We start from the raw sequence: 18645 nt of genomic DNA, 5'->3' as shown, positions 1-18645 counted from the left end.
ATTACACAGTGAAAAATGAGCACATCTTAAAAACTCCGAAAATTGAACACAAACCGCTAAAAAGTTTGAAATTTTCTGGAAATTAACTTGCCGGGTTTATCAACTGAACCGCACTATTATTTATAATTGGATGAAAAGATTAATGCATATCATCAAAAAAAAAGAGCCAGTTCAAAAGTATTTATTTACTGTTGACGAAAAAAATGGATTTCTACGTTTAAAAAGAAACACCGTGGGAGACTACTTAAAGGATTTATATTAACCACATTAAGAATAGATAACGCATGTAGCTGTTTCTAATCTATCATCGGAAATGTACATTCGTAGAAATTCGCAACCCTTCTCTAATTGGTCGTCCCGGCAAACAGTGGCGGACCACAGAGTCTACCTAGGAGTATAAATACTGGGACCCTGTCACCTGAATTTCACTTCCACTTCTCCTCAGACATTACATCTAAGGACTTCTACACGGACATTTCGTCTGGTTATTTCCTCTTCGACACTTTCACATCGAAGTTCAAGACACCCAAACTTTAGGAGACCTCTAACTTGGACCGCAACCGATAGGAGGCTAAATTATCTTTGGACCAGCAAAGATCGTAGAAACTGCCTTTTCTCTCCAGAGCGATCAATTTTGGAAACGCCCACGTATCCACCAACTGCTGTGCAACAACCAATCAAACATTGTCCTAATCAAATAAATACCCCCGGACGCTATACATCGGACAAACTGTTAATAAGAATATATTATACGTGCAATTATCAAAACAAATTAACCTAACTAAAAAGTGATAATGATACTTTATAGAGGATCAATTCGTAACTTTTTGTTTACAATGAATATTGGCTTTTTATAATTCTAATACATAATAACTAACACTGGAGTAATCATAGCTTTGTATCACTTTTAGTGAAGGGTTTCAATATATCTATAATTGTCAAATCACATATGTATGTATGTGATGACTATTTTTGAAGTTATATTATCAGATTTGCTAGCCGAAATGAAATATATATTATATTACCATTTCTCTCCTAAAGCTTGATCCTAGAATGGCAATAATAATTTTGTTAAAATAACCGTGGTATATTTTCTATAAAAAAAATCATTTACAAACAACACTCATAATATTAAAAGTTTTGTTTATTCTGCATATATTGTTTTGTATATGATTCCAAGTGCTTCAATATTTTGCATAATCTTGAACTAATACTTTGTAAAAAATATCCACTGTGATTAGAATTTTGCTTACAGTTTATTTACTTGAATTCATCAAAGCGCGAATGATTCAATGACGCAGCGGATCGGAACGGATTTGAGGTTAAAATGTTCGTAAACGTAAGGTGACCAGATTTTGACAATAAAAATAAAAATATAAAAAATTACCGAAATTTTGTTCAAAGGACATCCTGAAAATGTTTTAAAAAGGAAAAATTGCTATGGGAGCTCAAACAAATGTCTTTTTGGAAATTTTAAAGAAGGAAAAGGGATACAATTTTTGAGGACAATCCTCCTTAAAAGAGGACAATTCTCTTCAAAGAAGGACTCCTGGTTACTTTAAATAAACGTCATACAGGCGGGAAATCCCAGCTGTCAAGTGTTCAAAAACTTCATTTTATTGATTAAAATTGTAAAATATCTTATATATAATCTTATATATAATTGTTCTAAGCCGTCGCTTCCGGACGCGCATAACTTTAAACGAAACATTCTCCGTTCAATTCTATACTCTATAAATTGTATCGCTTTGTATGAACGGTGTGGGTACTTCTCGGGCACCACGCCCGCGTCCCGCAGTTGCATTAGGCTCGGGAGTTTCAGCCCATGGGCAACTGAGATCGAACCCAGTCTGGCGTTCGCTCCGGAGTACTGCGCACTCCGGCGCTAGGCCAGACCTCCTTCCTTGGTCGTCACGATTGACGACCGTGGACGGGTCTACCGTCGCGAAATGCTGTTGATGGTCTCCGGCATCACTAACCGTTGGAGACGGAGTTGGATAGGGGAAATGGAGGGGAGAGGGTGGTTTGCGGGCAGTCGCGCTCCGCTTACCTTGGGTCTCTCGGAAGAGAATAATAAAAGACAACCTGAAAGAAATAGGGGTTCTTTTTATCATCTACTCTTTATGTAACAATACACGTAAACAAAGGAATTATAATAATAAATAATAATAAAAATAAAAATTGAATTTGCTCCGATTGATTTTCGAGCCGCCGGCAATGTGTTCTGTTGTTTCGACCAATCAAAAATAAGCATTCAAATATTCAAATAGCTTCGACCAATGAAAAATAAGCATTCAAATTCAAATAGACAGTACCGTGACAACACTTTTATTTAATAATAAAATTTTGCTACGCGACAATAATTTTCATTAATTCGTCATTTGACTGAATATAAATAATCGGATTGCAAATTAACTAGGTGTGTTATAATTATGTTAACTTAAATATATACATAATGTGTTGAGGATTAGAAGAATACATTGATTAAACTAGATAAACAATCTTCGTAATGAAATCTTCAAATTTTGAATTCCCGGCGACGGGCTCCGAGGCCGAAAAGCGAGTTTTTCCTTTTATAAATAATCGGATTGCAACTTAACTAGGTGTGTTATGACTATGAAAATTATATATATTCATAATGTGTTGAGGATTAGAATAATACATTGATTAAATTAGATAAACAATCATAAAACAATCTTCGTAATGAAATATTCAAATTTTGAATTCCCGTCGCCGGGCTCCGGGGCCCAAAAGTGAATTTCTCCTTTTACAATACATAAAAATTATCGTTGTTTCTGATTTAATGCACATATTCGTTAGATTTTACGAATTGCAAATAAATCCTTAGTATGTATGAGGATTGAAAGTTAATGTCGATCAAATCGGCGCTGTCGGAACGCTATATCAGCCAACGGACAGCTTATAAAAGTGTAGTTTCTTGGATGTTATCTAATAAACAACATTTTACAATGATAATAAATATGTGATTGCATACCTGGAATAATCGATAGCCAAAATATCTAAGAGTGGGTTATTTTTAATTCCGATGTGGCAAAATATGTTCAATTTTTGTTCTGTGCCTTTATTCCTCTTTCGGAATAGCCAAATTCAAGATATTCAGTTACATCAAACTTATGTAGTATGTTCTTTATAAAAAGATAATACTTGCTGACAGTGACTTCAACATGAGAAGATTCACTCTTTGTTTATATATACCAATTCTACGTTATAGGCATATAGGTCATCAAATTGATCCATCATTGCTTCTGAAAAGTAATTAAAAAACAATAAGAGTAAACATTAAACACATTATTACTACTAATATAATCCATAAATTAAATTTGAACGACAACCGAAGAACAAAATTAACGGAAATTACTGTAGAGGATTAAACACGTAGATTGACATATCTTTATCTTCATCAAAATAGTCGCAATATGTCATACATTAATTGTTTGCCATACGTAAATGTTATTAGATCTTTTATTGATTCTGAAAATTGACTGTAAACGATACTATATATGGGTAAAAAGTAACTTTTTGTTTACACCAATATGAGATTTTCCATTATTACTACCATTGTAATATGTTTAATTAACTTTGGCATGTATATCTTCAATTGCCAAATCACTGCTGTTTGTCGTTTAATATTAGATCCTAGAAAGTCAATAGTAATTTTGTTAGAATAACCGTGTTATAGTATTCATATAACCAAACACTTACTGGCACTCATAATTTATATTTCGATATAGTCTATAATTCCAATGGTAAATCACTTTGAATCATCTTCAATTGTAACTTAGTAAGAAAAATGCTTTGATTATAACATATTTCACTGTTTATTTATTCGCACTAAGCTGTATCCCGGCGCGCGCTTGAATGATGACAGAAGAACTGTCACATATAAGAAATTCCGGGGAATACCGGTAATGGTATTTCCCCAGCGCGCTTGAGAACGAACTACGAAATTGATTTTATCGATTTAAATTGTAAAACACTTATCAATATATGTATAAAAATCATCAAATTCTAAAAAAAATATTTTTTAAAATATGTTTAGTTTATACGGTACTTAAAATATAATATAAATATTGTGATTTTTTTTTAGCTTCTCTTAACAGAAAAAATGTGTACTTAAATTTTGGCAAACGTTGCCAATTTAAAGTATTAGTTTTTAGAGAATTTTTAAAATTTCGCTTTAAAAAACATTTTCAACAAAAAGGGGCAAAGTTTCAAAATAAGTACTATTCATTACCAACCAACTACTAAACACATAGTGTTGTAAAAATCCCTCTTACTGACGCCTTCGAAAGGAAACTACACAAAATTGTGTAACACTAATTTAAATTTAAATATTTTTTAAATTATAAAGTTTTAGAATAAAATTTCAAGATTTATTCAAAATATTTTTTTCAACTTTAAAAATATTTTTATTTTATTATGGATTTTAAATATTCTTAATTTATTATAGATTTTAAATATGTTTAGTTTATTATTATTTTAAATAATGTAAAAACTTTTTGCATTTATTAATTATTAAAATATATAATACTGCGCAGAAAAAACACTTACCTTAAAAAATATATAAATCAAAATAAGTCAAAGTATTTTTTAATAAAAATAGACAAAGGTCTCAAAATTATTAATATTTTTAAAGCGCATTTTTGGTTTAAAGTAACAAATTAGGTGCTTGATATTTTTTTAGTTTATTATATCCTTCTAATTGGCTTTTATATATACACATAAAACATATAAACAACTTTTTTTAATTATAAAGTAACTCATGGTGTTACTAAAAAACGTTCTTATTACTAAAATTTTAATTTATGCTAAAATTGTGTTATATGCAGCGTTAAAACAGGACGCGAATTCCCAAAACACTCGCGTTAGAGCGCCATAGTGACGTCACGATGACGTTTCACGCCGGCGCCAAAATCAGTTCCACAATTACTCACAGGCGTAGATTCATACGCCGCTGCGATCGCGGGATCAGTTAGTCATAGATTGGATGATTCTGGACAATTACAAGATATACCGAAATGAGAACAAATCAATACAATATCATTAAAAAAAGGTTAGGTTGTTTGGTTCTATAGTGAAGGTCGGCGCGAGCGGTAGCGAGGTGAAATAATGAAATTCCAGTATAACGAATCTTTAATTTGTCCCCGAAAAACTTTCATACAAATTGTTTTCATTGTAACGAAGACTGATCTCAGTATAACGAAATATTTTGATCCGAATTTAAGAATGACGTTATAACTTGACAAATATTTTTAAGAATTCAGTTCATCATTGGCGTGTGCCAGATGTGTTCAAAAGCGACATTACAGTTGTTTCGCTGACCCTCAAACTTTTTTTATAAAACATTTTTTTCACAAATTTTATTGTGTTTCATACATTTTCCTTGAACAAGGACAAAAAACGATCTGTCAACCTTATAAGAGGTTATTTTGATGCTGTAGTAATATAGTAATTAAAAATAAAATAAAAATATATCATCTTCCTTACACTCAATATAACGAATTTTCAGTACACCAAAATTTATTCATTGGTTCCGTGAGCTTCGCTGTATTGAAATTTCATAGTACAATTTTTAATTTATTATTATCTAGCCAAGTTTTAAACCTATTCATAAATGATATACAATATTTAGATTTATCATTAAATATCTAAGTTTCAATATAACGATAAAATCTAACGTTGTAAATCTAATAACTAATATAAAATGTTTTTTTCTGGAAATATTTAGTCAAGTTGTAAACCTATTTTCAAATGAATTGAAAATGTTAAGTAGTTTTTTATAGATTGAACTATTTTGTCTATCATTGAAAATCCTAAATAGTAATCTCCAATTTGAACCATTAAATTTTAAAAAATCAGAACGAAGCAAAAATTATATTTAAAACCCAAAAAGTTGAGGGTCCGGTATTCTCACACTCGCTAACTATCGCTAGCTACCGACAGCTAGTTAAAATTATTGTTTCTTAAATTATAATGATTTAGAAAAAATGCAGATATGATTAAAAAATATTTATCTAAATTATTAAAAATGTTAAATATGTTTAAATACATATTTAATTTAAATATTAAATTATATAATTCAAATTGTTTATAGTAACTTTCAATTTCATTATAATATGGTGTATTGTGGCCGCGCAGCAAATATTTTTTTTAACGTATTTCACGATAGTGAGGGACGACAGCTAGTTATTTTAATTAATCGATTTTCAAACGTCTCTCATCAGCTATCACATTATTTTAAAAAGTTAAAACGTTTTGTTGACGATTGATATCCGGTGATTTTGGTCCGATTATGATTCAGGGACTCCCGTGCGCATGCGCTCTCGAAAATCTGTGAATCCCCGCATTCGCGCACTGGCCGCGAAGCAGTAAGCGCGTGTGTCGCGGTCGGTCCGTTTCGTTATTTACATCGTGAAGTTATCGATACATAAGCATGTAAGGGTTGAAATTTGATAATAAACAAACAAGTGATACAATAAAATTAGTGAATAAATTATAAGTTTAATTATAAAGTGTACGCGTGTTCGTTGAATTGATTGTTATAAACATACATCATACATATTTTCAGTGTGAACAATGCTTGAAATATACAGTGAAAATAACATATAATATACATGTGCATATTTGCATTCAAAGCGTATTAGTAATCCTTGGTGATGATGTCAGTGTTCGGTCCTGGCCGCGTTCCTTATAAAGAAGACCGACTTAAAAGTTGCTCAAGGCTTTATAATATATAATAAATTTTAAAAATGCAATTAAATTTATTAACGAACAATCGTTATTTATATAATAATCTAAGTGATTTAAAAATCGTGTTTTCAGTCTTGGTTACAAAATGAAGTGAAAATCGCCATAACGAAAATGCACACGCAATGTGCCAATTTGTGCAATTTTACGTTACTGTGTGGTTTAAACTTCACATTAAAATCGATTTTTATAATCTTACACAAACGTAAATCGAATTGCATTTTAATAAAATGCAAATTTTTTCAGATTATTTTATTCATTTTGAAATATGTTCATATTTTTTTTTGTAATGTGCTGATGTATAAAGTTGATCTCAAACCAATATTGACCTTCGAAAATAATGTTCTTGTGATTATACCTTTTTTCAATCAAAAGTCCAATGTTCGACCTCAGCATCATTGGCTATAATAAGTCATATGTGATTTTTTTCTTTGGTATATAAAAATCGATCTTGAACAAAATTGGTATGTTAATTTATTACGTCCATGTCTATAATTTAATTCAGTTTATTTGCATTAACATTATATAGTATGCATAGATTCCATTCCTTGTATTAGCACTCGTATATGTTTTTAAATTAAAATTTATGGAGATGTTTTACAGCTAGTAATGACACAACTGGTTCCTCTAATATTTTCATTTTTAAATTTTATTCTATTGATATATTCAATTTTATAATTCAATGATTACGTGTGACATCATCAGTCAAATCGAAACTAAGAGTTGAGTTGCTATATATTTATATGTATGTGTATGAAGAAATCAACTTTGAATAATAGAATTGCATTTTTACTATATATTCTGATTGTATAATATACTGTATTGCTAACTCATGGTCTCCACATTAAATAATTATTTAGCATTTTTAAATGTATAAATCTCTACAAAAATGTCCTTTTTTCTTTTAGTGATGATTTGACGTGTAGGTACTTACTTTTACACTATGTACTTTTTTGTAAGCATTATGTATTATTTTGTATTAATTTATAATGGATTTAAAGACCACATATGAAACGTGGCAATATTATTTTTTATAGCAAGATATAACTTAATAATGATTTTACGTATGCTACAGAGATCCAATCATACTTATCATTTAATATTAATATTTTATTTAAATGTTACTTTTATTATCAAAAAAATTTAAAACGTATGAATTTTTTTTTATTGGTTCTCAAATTTAATCTACAGCCCAAAACTCAGCTTTAAATCAATACGTGTACTATGTATGTATCATAGAATATCAAAATTTCTAATTTAAAATTATTTGTATGTATTGAGTTTGCTGAATGTTGATTGATATTGAGTTATCTTATCTTCGATAAGATAACTCAATTTATATAAATTTAGAATACTTACCTAATACTTTAAAAGTTTATAGCAGAAAAATAATAATACTTTAGACGTTCTGCATATCTGTAAAATATATCAAACATTTAACGTTATTTTATATAAATAATTAATTAATACTTATTATCTCTGAGTACACATACTATTTATACGTGCTTTAATATAGGTTATTTTTCATTCAATTATCCTCGTGTATTAATTTATTAATCCTAATTATTTGCAAATCGATATAACATAAAATAAAATATCGATTCAATAAATATTTTAGAATTGAAATCCAGGATGAAAATCGTCAATTAAAATAGTTGTTATATAATTATTCATCTCTAAATTTAGAACAATAGCCAAAATTGAAGTTCAAAAACGTACTACGTTGACGACAACGCATTCGTTAATTTCCATTATATAACCGCGTCGTTTTACATTTTTTCATCATCACGCTTTTTCGTCATGCGAGTTGTACTCGTTTCGCTCACTTCCTTGTATTAAATAAGTTATTTTTAAAGATTTGACTGACGTCCGTCTCGAATCGCATTTATCATACATATAAACTAGATTTATAACTACCAAAGAGAACTTGCTATGCAATTGTCTCATTGAGTGCCATATTTAAACACCAACAAAATACTTAACCCTACAATACGTCGACCTACATAAATCTAGCATGTACGAAAATCAAACATCTGTTATCGCTAATCATATCCGATTAGACGCAAACCGCAAGTATCGATCGATTTTAATAGTCTGGTAATAAGGTCGGAATTTGATTATGACTCAGCCACGCTCTTATAGTTGAGCTCTATCTTTTCTTGGAACTTTTGCGTTGCAAACTCCTTTCATGTCTTGTTCTTGGATTGGCAAACTAAGTTGGTAAAAACGTTCGTCGATGGAATGGTGGATGAGCACACTGGCTCATTCTTCAGCATTCTTTTTCGGTCCGTGTGCCTTTGTGGTTGTGCAATTAATTATGAAATTTTGCCACGAATGTTTTGCTTCACACTATCAAAAAGTGTATTTTTATATATATTTTAATGTAAACTTGTGTAGAATGCATGGTAGTACCATGGCATTAATGTCAATAAGTCGTCCTAATATTCTAGGATGTGTATTTTATTATCATGTCCAATAAAAAATAGTGTTTATTTTTTCTGACCACTATCACTAAAGCACAATAAAAAAAAATATTTGTATTTGAATGCTCTCATCTTATATTGACAAGATACCTTTCTAATAGATTTATGATATACTGTGAGGTCACAAATTGCGAGTAACTTGTTTAAAGCGTGTTTCAAAAAATGATTTTTGTCTTGATAAACGAGCGATGTCTTGCAAAACGAGCAGTACGTATTGCGTCAATTTTTCCCCAATTGAGCTTATGATTCTTCTCGCAATGAAGACATACATTTTAGAAAATAATTTGCCACTCAGTCTTATTGGTTATAGCTTTGCTCATTCTCCAGACAGAAGTAATTCGAGTTCATTAAGATCAAGTTTCTTTCTCCTAATACCAATCCATAGATCTGCAGGTCATTTCGAACTTCATAAAGCTTTACACGAAATTACCATTTCGGCGATGCTTCGTAGTGACCGTAGGAACAAATCTTGCCCTCGGCTGGTGGGCTTGCCAAGAGAACCCTTAATTCTGCTTAGAGAAAACTGTGGCTTAATGTCGCTGACGGGTTTACTCATGAACGGGAGCATCCTTGGGGAATAAAATGGGAACAGAGGATATTCGTGAATTGGTGGAGAAACTTGGCTAGGAGCTGACCACTGAAGAGCTAATAGATCTGAATCGCAAGCAATAGCATGAGCCTGAGGATGAGGAGAAAGAGGTTGAGAAACCCATTACTTCAAATGAGAATTGGGATATCTGTAAAATGTGGGAAACAGCGCAATATTTCGTGGAAAAGCACCACCCGATTAAGGCTGTAGCAGTAGGAGCCATTAATATATTCAATGACAATGCAATGTCATATTCTCGCCGAATCCTCAAAAGGAAGCAAGTGTCATTGGATAGGTTCTTAGTTAAATTTCCACGGGAAGAAATATATTTCATTGAGCTATAAGTGATAGCATTGATTCCTATATAATCAATTTAATTAATAAAAATCATAGAAATATACGTGTATTTTGTATTAATCATTTTTATGTTAATATTTTTAGGCTTTGGAACGTTTTATTTTTTTTTCTTCGTTTCCGGAACGAATTATTCTCATAAACCGAGGTTCCATTGTATTAGCTGTTGTACCCGCCTTATTTTCAATTATGTTGTATTTTATAGCACACCATAAACGATATTTGTTTATGAATTATTATTATATTGCATATATTGTTTTCTAAACTTGTACTTAAAATTGTCCATGAGAACATTTATCTTAAAATCTAATAAGTTAATTCCTGTCATTGTTACTTATATATTGTCGTGCAGAACGTTTTGTTTAAATTTCATTTCGAAAGAAATATAGTACATATATACAAATATAAAATAATGAGGAAAATTTAACCCAGAATGCTTCTAAATAGATGTTCTTAGATGTATTCCATCAAATTTTATGTACTGTTATAGAAGTACATCTGAATCGTTACTGATAGAAGAAATATACTATCCTTAAAATTTTAAATTATACACATTCCACTCATGATCGATAAACGAAGCGTTCAATTTAAACCATAATTTTAACCCATAAATCCCCGCGCCCGCATCTACATAGGCACAGACAGGCAAAATGTTGACTAGGCACACACAGGATTATCTCATTATAATAACGTGTAATTTTCCGTGACCTAAATGTGTTGTTTCTTTGTATTTTCCTGTATTGTGTTCAGTGGAAAACATGCAACGGAAGGTGAAATAAAATCGCCGAAACGCATGTTTGGAAAATAATAACCAATAATCACATTATCATAAACTTAGTTGTTAGAATCTGACCAAGCATAAATTTACAAGTTAAGAAGATGGAATATTGCGTTTAAATTTAATATGATTGTGAATATAAATTATTTTAGGTAATATGTTTTGATGGTGATTAAAAAAAGGTGTTTGTGAATCGTGAACAATGAAATAGTGATGTGTAATTATTGCAATTGAAACGAAAGGCTCACATATGGATGGATCATCGAAGTCTAAGGTAATTTTTTTATTCAATATTTATCCTTTTGTATACATATGTATTGATAAAAGTGGTAGTGATACATATTTTAATAATCAGTGTTTTTATTTGTTCCGAAAAACAATGGCCTTTGTTAATTTTTTAATGGAACTGATATGATCGATTATTCTGAATAAATATGTAAACTTGATACAAAAACATATTTTTAGATTGTAGTATGATTTTATTAATAAGTTTTTTGATTTTTATCAACGCGACTAAGATACAAACGAATTAAAGTTTATATGAATTTATTTTACATATTTATATATTGCTGATTTCTGTAAATGTCTGGACCTAGATTTAGTTAAGCTAATATTTACTAATGCCTGCTTATTAAAAATGTGATAACATTTTGAATAAAGCGCATGTAATCATATCTTTTTTAATAAATATGTATAAAATTGATTATTATTTAACTGTACGATTTACTAATTGTTCATTGTTTAATATTGAATCACCAGGATACATTTATAAGCACCTGTTGTTTTGCTCCCATAAAACAATATCTTTTGTGTTAAAGGTTAATAATGTTATTTTTACTGTTATTTCATATAATGACCACGTTTATCCGTCTAATATCGAAATAATTAAAGATGCCCTTGCAGATAAGCTCCAGAACTTGCTTTAAACCGTATCTTAGATGGTAAAACGTATAAAATGGGGATAACCTTTCTTGAACTCGCGAGAGCTTTAATATCTAACATAGTTTTAAACGTTGCTTCTCAATCTGATTTTGTATTTTATATTTATGAAAAATATATTTGTACCATACTTTTAATCTTTGACATCACAGATTCATTATAAATAATAATAGTCAGTGCAAAGTTCTACGTTATATCTATTGTATATTGTAGATATATTCAGATTATTGCTCTTTGATCAACACTTTTTTAATGGTGAAAAATGAATAAAATTACACTCAGTAGAACGTTGTATATTATTGATAATTATTTTAATATATTTTAAACTATTAGTAATATTATAATAAATCCATATGATTTATTAAATTATTAGTCTTGTTATAAAAAAACAAATATAAATAATTATCCTATTAGAAAGTTCTTTAATTTCCTGTACATCATTTTTAACTTGTAAGATGTGCTGAAATGGCGTGTGAGATTGTAACGCACGCGCCGGTTCTGGAGCTAAAAACTGCAGCTCAGCACATACAAATGCATGACGTTTCTCAGTATCATGTACGAATGTTTGATTATTTCTACGGAAATCTAATAGACCATTTTTACGTTTTCTGATAAATTGACATAAAATACAAAGTCAAAGTATATTAACATAAGTCCTAGTTTGAAATTTTAACTTTAAAGGAAATGGCAAGATCCTTTGTAGAATTTTCCATTTTAATAAGTTTTGAAGTTGTATCAACGATTTAAGATTTTAATTTGTATTATATTGTATTAAATGTTGCTTTCTCTAGATTGTAATTATCTTCTTTTAACCGTTAAATTTAATAACAAACACGATATTGCCGTTAAATTATTAAAACATTCGTCGCGGTTAGCGTATGTTAAAGGTTTAGCGCGCGAAATTTGCACGTAGACGTTTGCGGTGAAATAGTCTCAAAGCGCTATCCATATAATTAATTACAAGGCACGGAGTTATCGGCAGGTGTGGTCAACATTTTTGTACATCGTAAACATGTCCGTGATGCGTTAGTTGCAAGCTTGCAATGATTTATCGTCAAGTAGCTTTCGCATTTAATTATAGATTTAATTACTTTTTGGCTACTGGAAATTATTATATTATGTGATTACACGTTTTTGCATCTTGATATAATCTGTTGTTTGTATTATTTAATTTGTTGAACTATTTTTAATCTAATATGTAATATGAGAATTCGATTTGTGCAAATCTGGAAACAATGTTGACGCTCCGAAATACAAGGGTGCTGATTACTCGGTACTAAATCCTCGACCGAATATTTTTTGTTATGGTACGGTCCAACGGTTCAAATGCATGTTCTTTAGTATTGTATTTGCATATTAACCCTCTGCTTATTAAATTTGAGGGATGCAAATCCATTAGTTGTACGACCATTTTAATAGGTCTTGTATTACTAATTTTAACGCACAATATAATTGGTCCCAGCAGTATAAAATATTTGCGTTTATAGTTATTGCACCGAAACAATTAAAAAGTAAAAAATCAAAATTTTGGTTAAACTGAATTTTGAAGAGCGGTTTTAAATTGAACGATAATGTATGTTTGCCGATCGTTATCGATATTGACGATATATATACTATTTATAGCTATTCCAAGAATTTATTATGTTATTTATAAATGTATATTATAATATTATCTTTCATATCGTTGTCAATATGTGCAATATGGGCTTTATTGGAATTTCACAGTGATATCAAATCTTGACTCGTTTATATTTTTACTTTTCAATAATATCAATAAAGCCATTTTTGGTTCTAAAGTTATACTTTTTGCTGATGAAGTAATATTTCATTGAACTTGAAAATCTCTGTGAGCGGTCATCCGTCAATCTTTTACCGTTCGGCATCAGAAAATGTCATTCTATAACACATTCAAGGTCTAGAACAGGGCTCGCTAAAATACGGCTCGCGGGCCAAATCCGGCCCGCCAACTAAAAATAAGTTTTATATTTTAACCCTTTGGCTACCGAAATCCGATATATCGGCTTTCGCTACACTAGCGAGAACTGCCGGATCCGACGGCTCCGAAATCGTAGTATCCAATACATTTTCAACCGTCTGTAGGGTAATTGCTTCAGGGGTTTATAACATTTTTTCAAATATATGTTATAAATATATTATAATCATTATTTTTATACATATATCAACGCATTCAACCACACATATATATATATATATATATATATATATATATATATATATATATATATATATATATATATATATATATATATATATATATATATATATTTTTTTTTTAATAGGCAACTTTGGCTTAGTATTTTTGGGTCCGATGAGCAGTGAAGACGTGCGCTGTAATTTTTTTCTTCTCTGTGATCCTTTGCCTTTCTTTTAAACAAAAAAAATCTTTTCTACCCCATTTACAAACAATGGCAGAGACGTGTCCTTCGGAAACACATTTAAGAAGCTGTATGCTGTTTTCGTTTCATTAAAAAAAAACTGCGACAGAAGCAACAGAATGCATTTATGACATTTACGATGATATACTGGACAAAAGAAAGTGCCAAAGTTGGTTTAAAAAATTTCCAACGGGCAATCTCGATTTGAAGGACGAGCTTCGAAGTGGACGGCCCAGTCTAGTGGATAGTCCAGCTCTAAAGGTGGAAATCGAAGCAAATCCGATTATGACCATTGATGAATTATCGAAGAAAGTCGGCACATCACGGTCGAACACCCATCGTTATCTTGAGAAACTGCGAAAAGTTAAAAAATAAGGTATCTCGGTTCCTCGCGCGTTCACCGACGCAACAAAGCTCAACGCCTCAACACATGCAAAATACTGCAAGAAAAGCAACCTTATCACCAGAGACGAAAAATGGGTTCTCATGATATAAAAAAATAGAAACAATGGTTAAATCGAGGTCAAACCCCAATTCCAACACCAAAACCAGGACTACATCCTCGGAAAGCATTATTGTGTGTGTGGTGGGATTCGAAAGGTGTAATTTATTATGATGTTTTAAAACAAGGGCAAACTGTTACTGCAGCCCTCTATTGTGAACAGATGGACAAATTAAATACGACGTTACAAAAAATTAGACCTGTTCTTGTGAATAAAAGTAATGTCATTCTTCAACATGATAACGCCCAGCCGCATGTTGCCGATATTACCCGTAAAAAAATCCAGGACCTTAGCTGGAATGTTTTATTGCATCCACCCTATTCTCTGGACTTGGTACCGAGCAACTTTCACTTATTTCGCTTTTTAGAAACGCAATTAGGGAACAAAAAATTCGACAATTCGACAAAAACTGAAATCGGGTCTTTCGGAGTTCTTCGAATCTAAACCAAAAGCCTTTTATGAGAAAGGAATTTTAGATCTAGTAACAAGATGGCAAAGAGTCGTAGATAACACTAGAAATTACTTTGTATTAAAAAAATATTAAATAATTGAAAAAAAAAATAAGTTTGAGTTTTAATAAAAAACGACATTAATTCCGGGATTACCTAATACATACATATATATATATATATATATATACATATATATACACACATATATATATATATATATATATATATATATATATATATATATATATATATATATATATATATATATATATATATATATATATATATATATATATATATATATATATATATATATATATATATATATTCAACAGTCTGTAGGGTATTTTTACTTAAACCATTATTTAAAAATATCATATTTTATTAATTTACGAAAAGTTTTATTTACATTTTAAAAATAAATAACATATTATATACCATTGTTATTGATTCCTGGTCGGAGTTCGGCCGCTCAGATCTCGTATTTTTTAATACGTCATGCGATAATGACTCTTATTACAGCGCAAATAAGAACTAAAATAACACACAATGGCATATTCATCATTAATTAGGTCAAGTTCACTGCAGACAGCGTCGCACGCCGCGACAGCATGTTTACAAACTAAAATACACATTTTGACTTTTTAATTATTTAATAAAAAGTCCCGGCAGTTCTGGAACATTTTTCCAAAAATGCCCGGCATCCAAAGGGTTAAAACCACAGTTATAATTTCACCACGCAATTTTTTCGCAGAAATAAAAAATGAAATAATGCTGTAACTGAAGTTAGTTCACGAGTAGCTCATTTATTAACTAATAAAGAAAATACATTAACTGATGGAAAGTTAATTCATGTTTGCTTATGCAGCACATAGTGAATGAAATACATATGAAGCTTGCGAAAATGCAAGGTGTTCAAACTCTTTGATTATTCATTGTATTATTCACCAGCAGTTACTTTGTGGGAAATATCTCAATTTATCGTGTGTTATTGAACCAGTTTCATCGGTAAGCTTGATTCGCTCTCGTGTACTCAACTGCCTTCAGTTCCGTGTTTTTTTAAAGATAAATGAAAACCGAATATCCTGACTCAGCCACGGGTGAAGTTGTATTAATCTATTCTCAACTGGGTATTTAATTTACAGTTATTATGCAGTACTATTATACAATTTTTTTGATCCATTTACTGTTTATTTTACTTTCACTTTCATGGTAAATTATTATTATCTAAGAATAATGTAATTGATTCTAAATATTCATTAATAAATAAATAAATCATCGACGATGGAACAATGAAGAAGAATTATCCATTTGATTTAATGACGTAAGAGTGCATCGGTAGTACAAGGGTTGATTGCCTATCTTTCTTCATCCATATTTCACCGCAACCAATTTAACAACGTTAATTACATTTAGAAAGTGAATAGTAACCTCAAATTGTCTAGAAATTTATTGGTCATTGTCGGTTCGGGTCATTACCAAATTTCGTGTAATAAATTAACAGTGTTTAAGAATGAAATACGACTCGAGAGCAACGTCATTTGGGCGCATAATAAATTTCATAAGCGTCTCTTTTCTAACATATTAAATTTCAAGACGCATGCTTCTGGTCAGAACATTCATAGACTCCCAAATGAGAATTTATATTCAAATCATACCATGTTAATACTGTAATAAACTAATATAAGGTAATGACGGGTACAAAAGTGCATGTTTGTGTCGTTGCCTCACGTAGGCAGGCGTGGTATTGCGTCAGTGATATTATTAAACATAAAATTATAGCCTTAAGGTATTTAGGTTTAGTTCTTTGACAGAGTCCAAATACGAAAAATATATATGGGACCCCTTTTATCGTATATCATAATATAAAATGCACTTTCACTCTCGTGTTATATGAGGGATTTTAGTGGATGGCGTGCGGATCACGTTGTAATTTATGTCCGTAAGAAATTTTCTAATAAATTACCGAAATTTCGTGTCGCTACTAATTCGACTTAATCCATAATGTTTTGAGTTATCGTGGCTGTTAAATTAATATTATGTAAGTAATTTTCTTATTGAGTTTATGTCTGAAGAACATATTGTGTATTACATTATAACCGATTTACGCTAAACCTTAAAAATATATATATCAGCATTCAACTAATCGTTTGACTTACCTGATGCAACTTGAATGAACCATATATTATATAAGAAATATATTACACCCAATAAATCCATTTTATAAATTAATTATTTCTTAATAGCCTAAAGTACATGATCATTTTTGTTGCTACAATATGAAACAGTAATAATTTTTTTATTCATATATATTAAAACACATTTAACTCAAATTATGAATATGTTTTCTGTATTCAGTGCTGAATAAATCACTATTATTATAATTATGAGATTATTATTATTCTTAAATTTCCATAAATTAGTATAGAACATTTTTATTTTTACTTATATCAGCGCTGCTTGAAACAATCTCAATAGCAGTTTCCGCCGCAAAATTTATCTTGTATGCAAATGTGACCTTTTGAAATTGAGAAAAATCATTCTCGCCATTCTTTTTTAAGTATTTTTTATGTTGCAAAAATATTTGCGATAGATAAGGATACATACTTTTCCGCATTTTGAACAATACAAAATGAAAAATAAGACGAAAATCATACCTCGACAAGATTAAATTTTATTGCCGACTTTCGTACGTTTAACTTTCCCCGTTAAACTAATGTTTTCGCCAAAATTAACAACGATTCTGTTTAATAATAAAGCGTTATTATATTTAAAGTCGCCAAAAAAAATCGACTAAAATTATATTCATTACTTTCTAATTGCATATTTAAATTTTTGCGTATGCGATAAATTAACCGTGGTGTTTTATGGTTTTAGTAATTTATCAAATAATAGTGAGGTGTTTTTTATTGAATGAAAATATTTCTTTCTCAAAAGTTTCAATTATTTAATATTATATATAATTTAATTGGTTGTTATTATGTTTCGACATTTCGTTCAAAAAATATAAGTTGAATATAGGAAGAGCATGTTCTGGAAAATATGATATAGTGGGTGCTTGATACATTCCCAATTAAACTATTTAGTATTTGTTATATCTTCATCGCTTCGTGGTATAAGAAAACCTTTTCTGTTCACTAATCCAGTTCAGTCCTTTGAAAGAAAATATTATTTTTTTTCAATTATTCAGATTTATTTTTAAATTAAATTGCTCAGTTCGACAGAAGCTGCATGGTATTTGATACTAGATTAAACTCAAAGGTTTAACCTGTTGAGTGATTATGCCTTTAAAATGCCTTAATTTGACCTGTCCGTATTGCCTATGTTTTTTTCTTTTTACATTGTTGTATATGTACAGCCATTTTTTTTATTATTTTTAATCA

At 30.1% G+C, this 18645-nt stretch overlaps 1 protein-coding gene across 1 annotated transcript in view; it reads left to right on the top strand.

Annotated features, from left to right (window-relative positions):
* Positions 1-6364: 6364 nt before the first annotated feature.
* klar (klarsicht) overlaps positions 6365-18645 on the top strand; it is a 210741-nt gene continuing 198460 nt past the window's right edge. Inside the window, exons 1-2 of the mRNA XM_088193582.1 lie at positions 6365-6456; positions 11125-11246. Of these exons, the coding sequence (XP_088049708.1) occupies positions 11223-11246 (24 nt within the window). The 5' untranslated portion in view covers positions 6365-6456; positions 11125-11222. The remainder of the gene's footprint in view (positions 6457-11124; positions 11247-18645) is intronic.

This window comes from Plectrocnemia conspersa, unplaced genomic scaffold, assembly GCF_051122295.1.
Source record: "Plectrocnemia conspersa isolate PC_06_02 unplaced genomic scaffold, ASM5112229v1 ptg000009l, whole genome shotgun sequence".
In the NCBI taxonomy this organism is placed as follows: Eukaryota; Metazoa; Arthropoda; class Insecta; order Trichoptera; family Polycentropodidae; genus Plectrocnemia; species Plectrocnemia conspersa.
The sequence above is the reverse complement of the archived record's forward strand: the minus strand, read 5'-3'. Positions and strand labels throughout refer to the sequence as shown.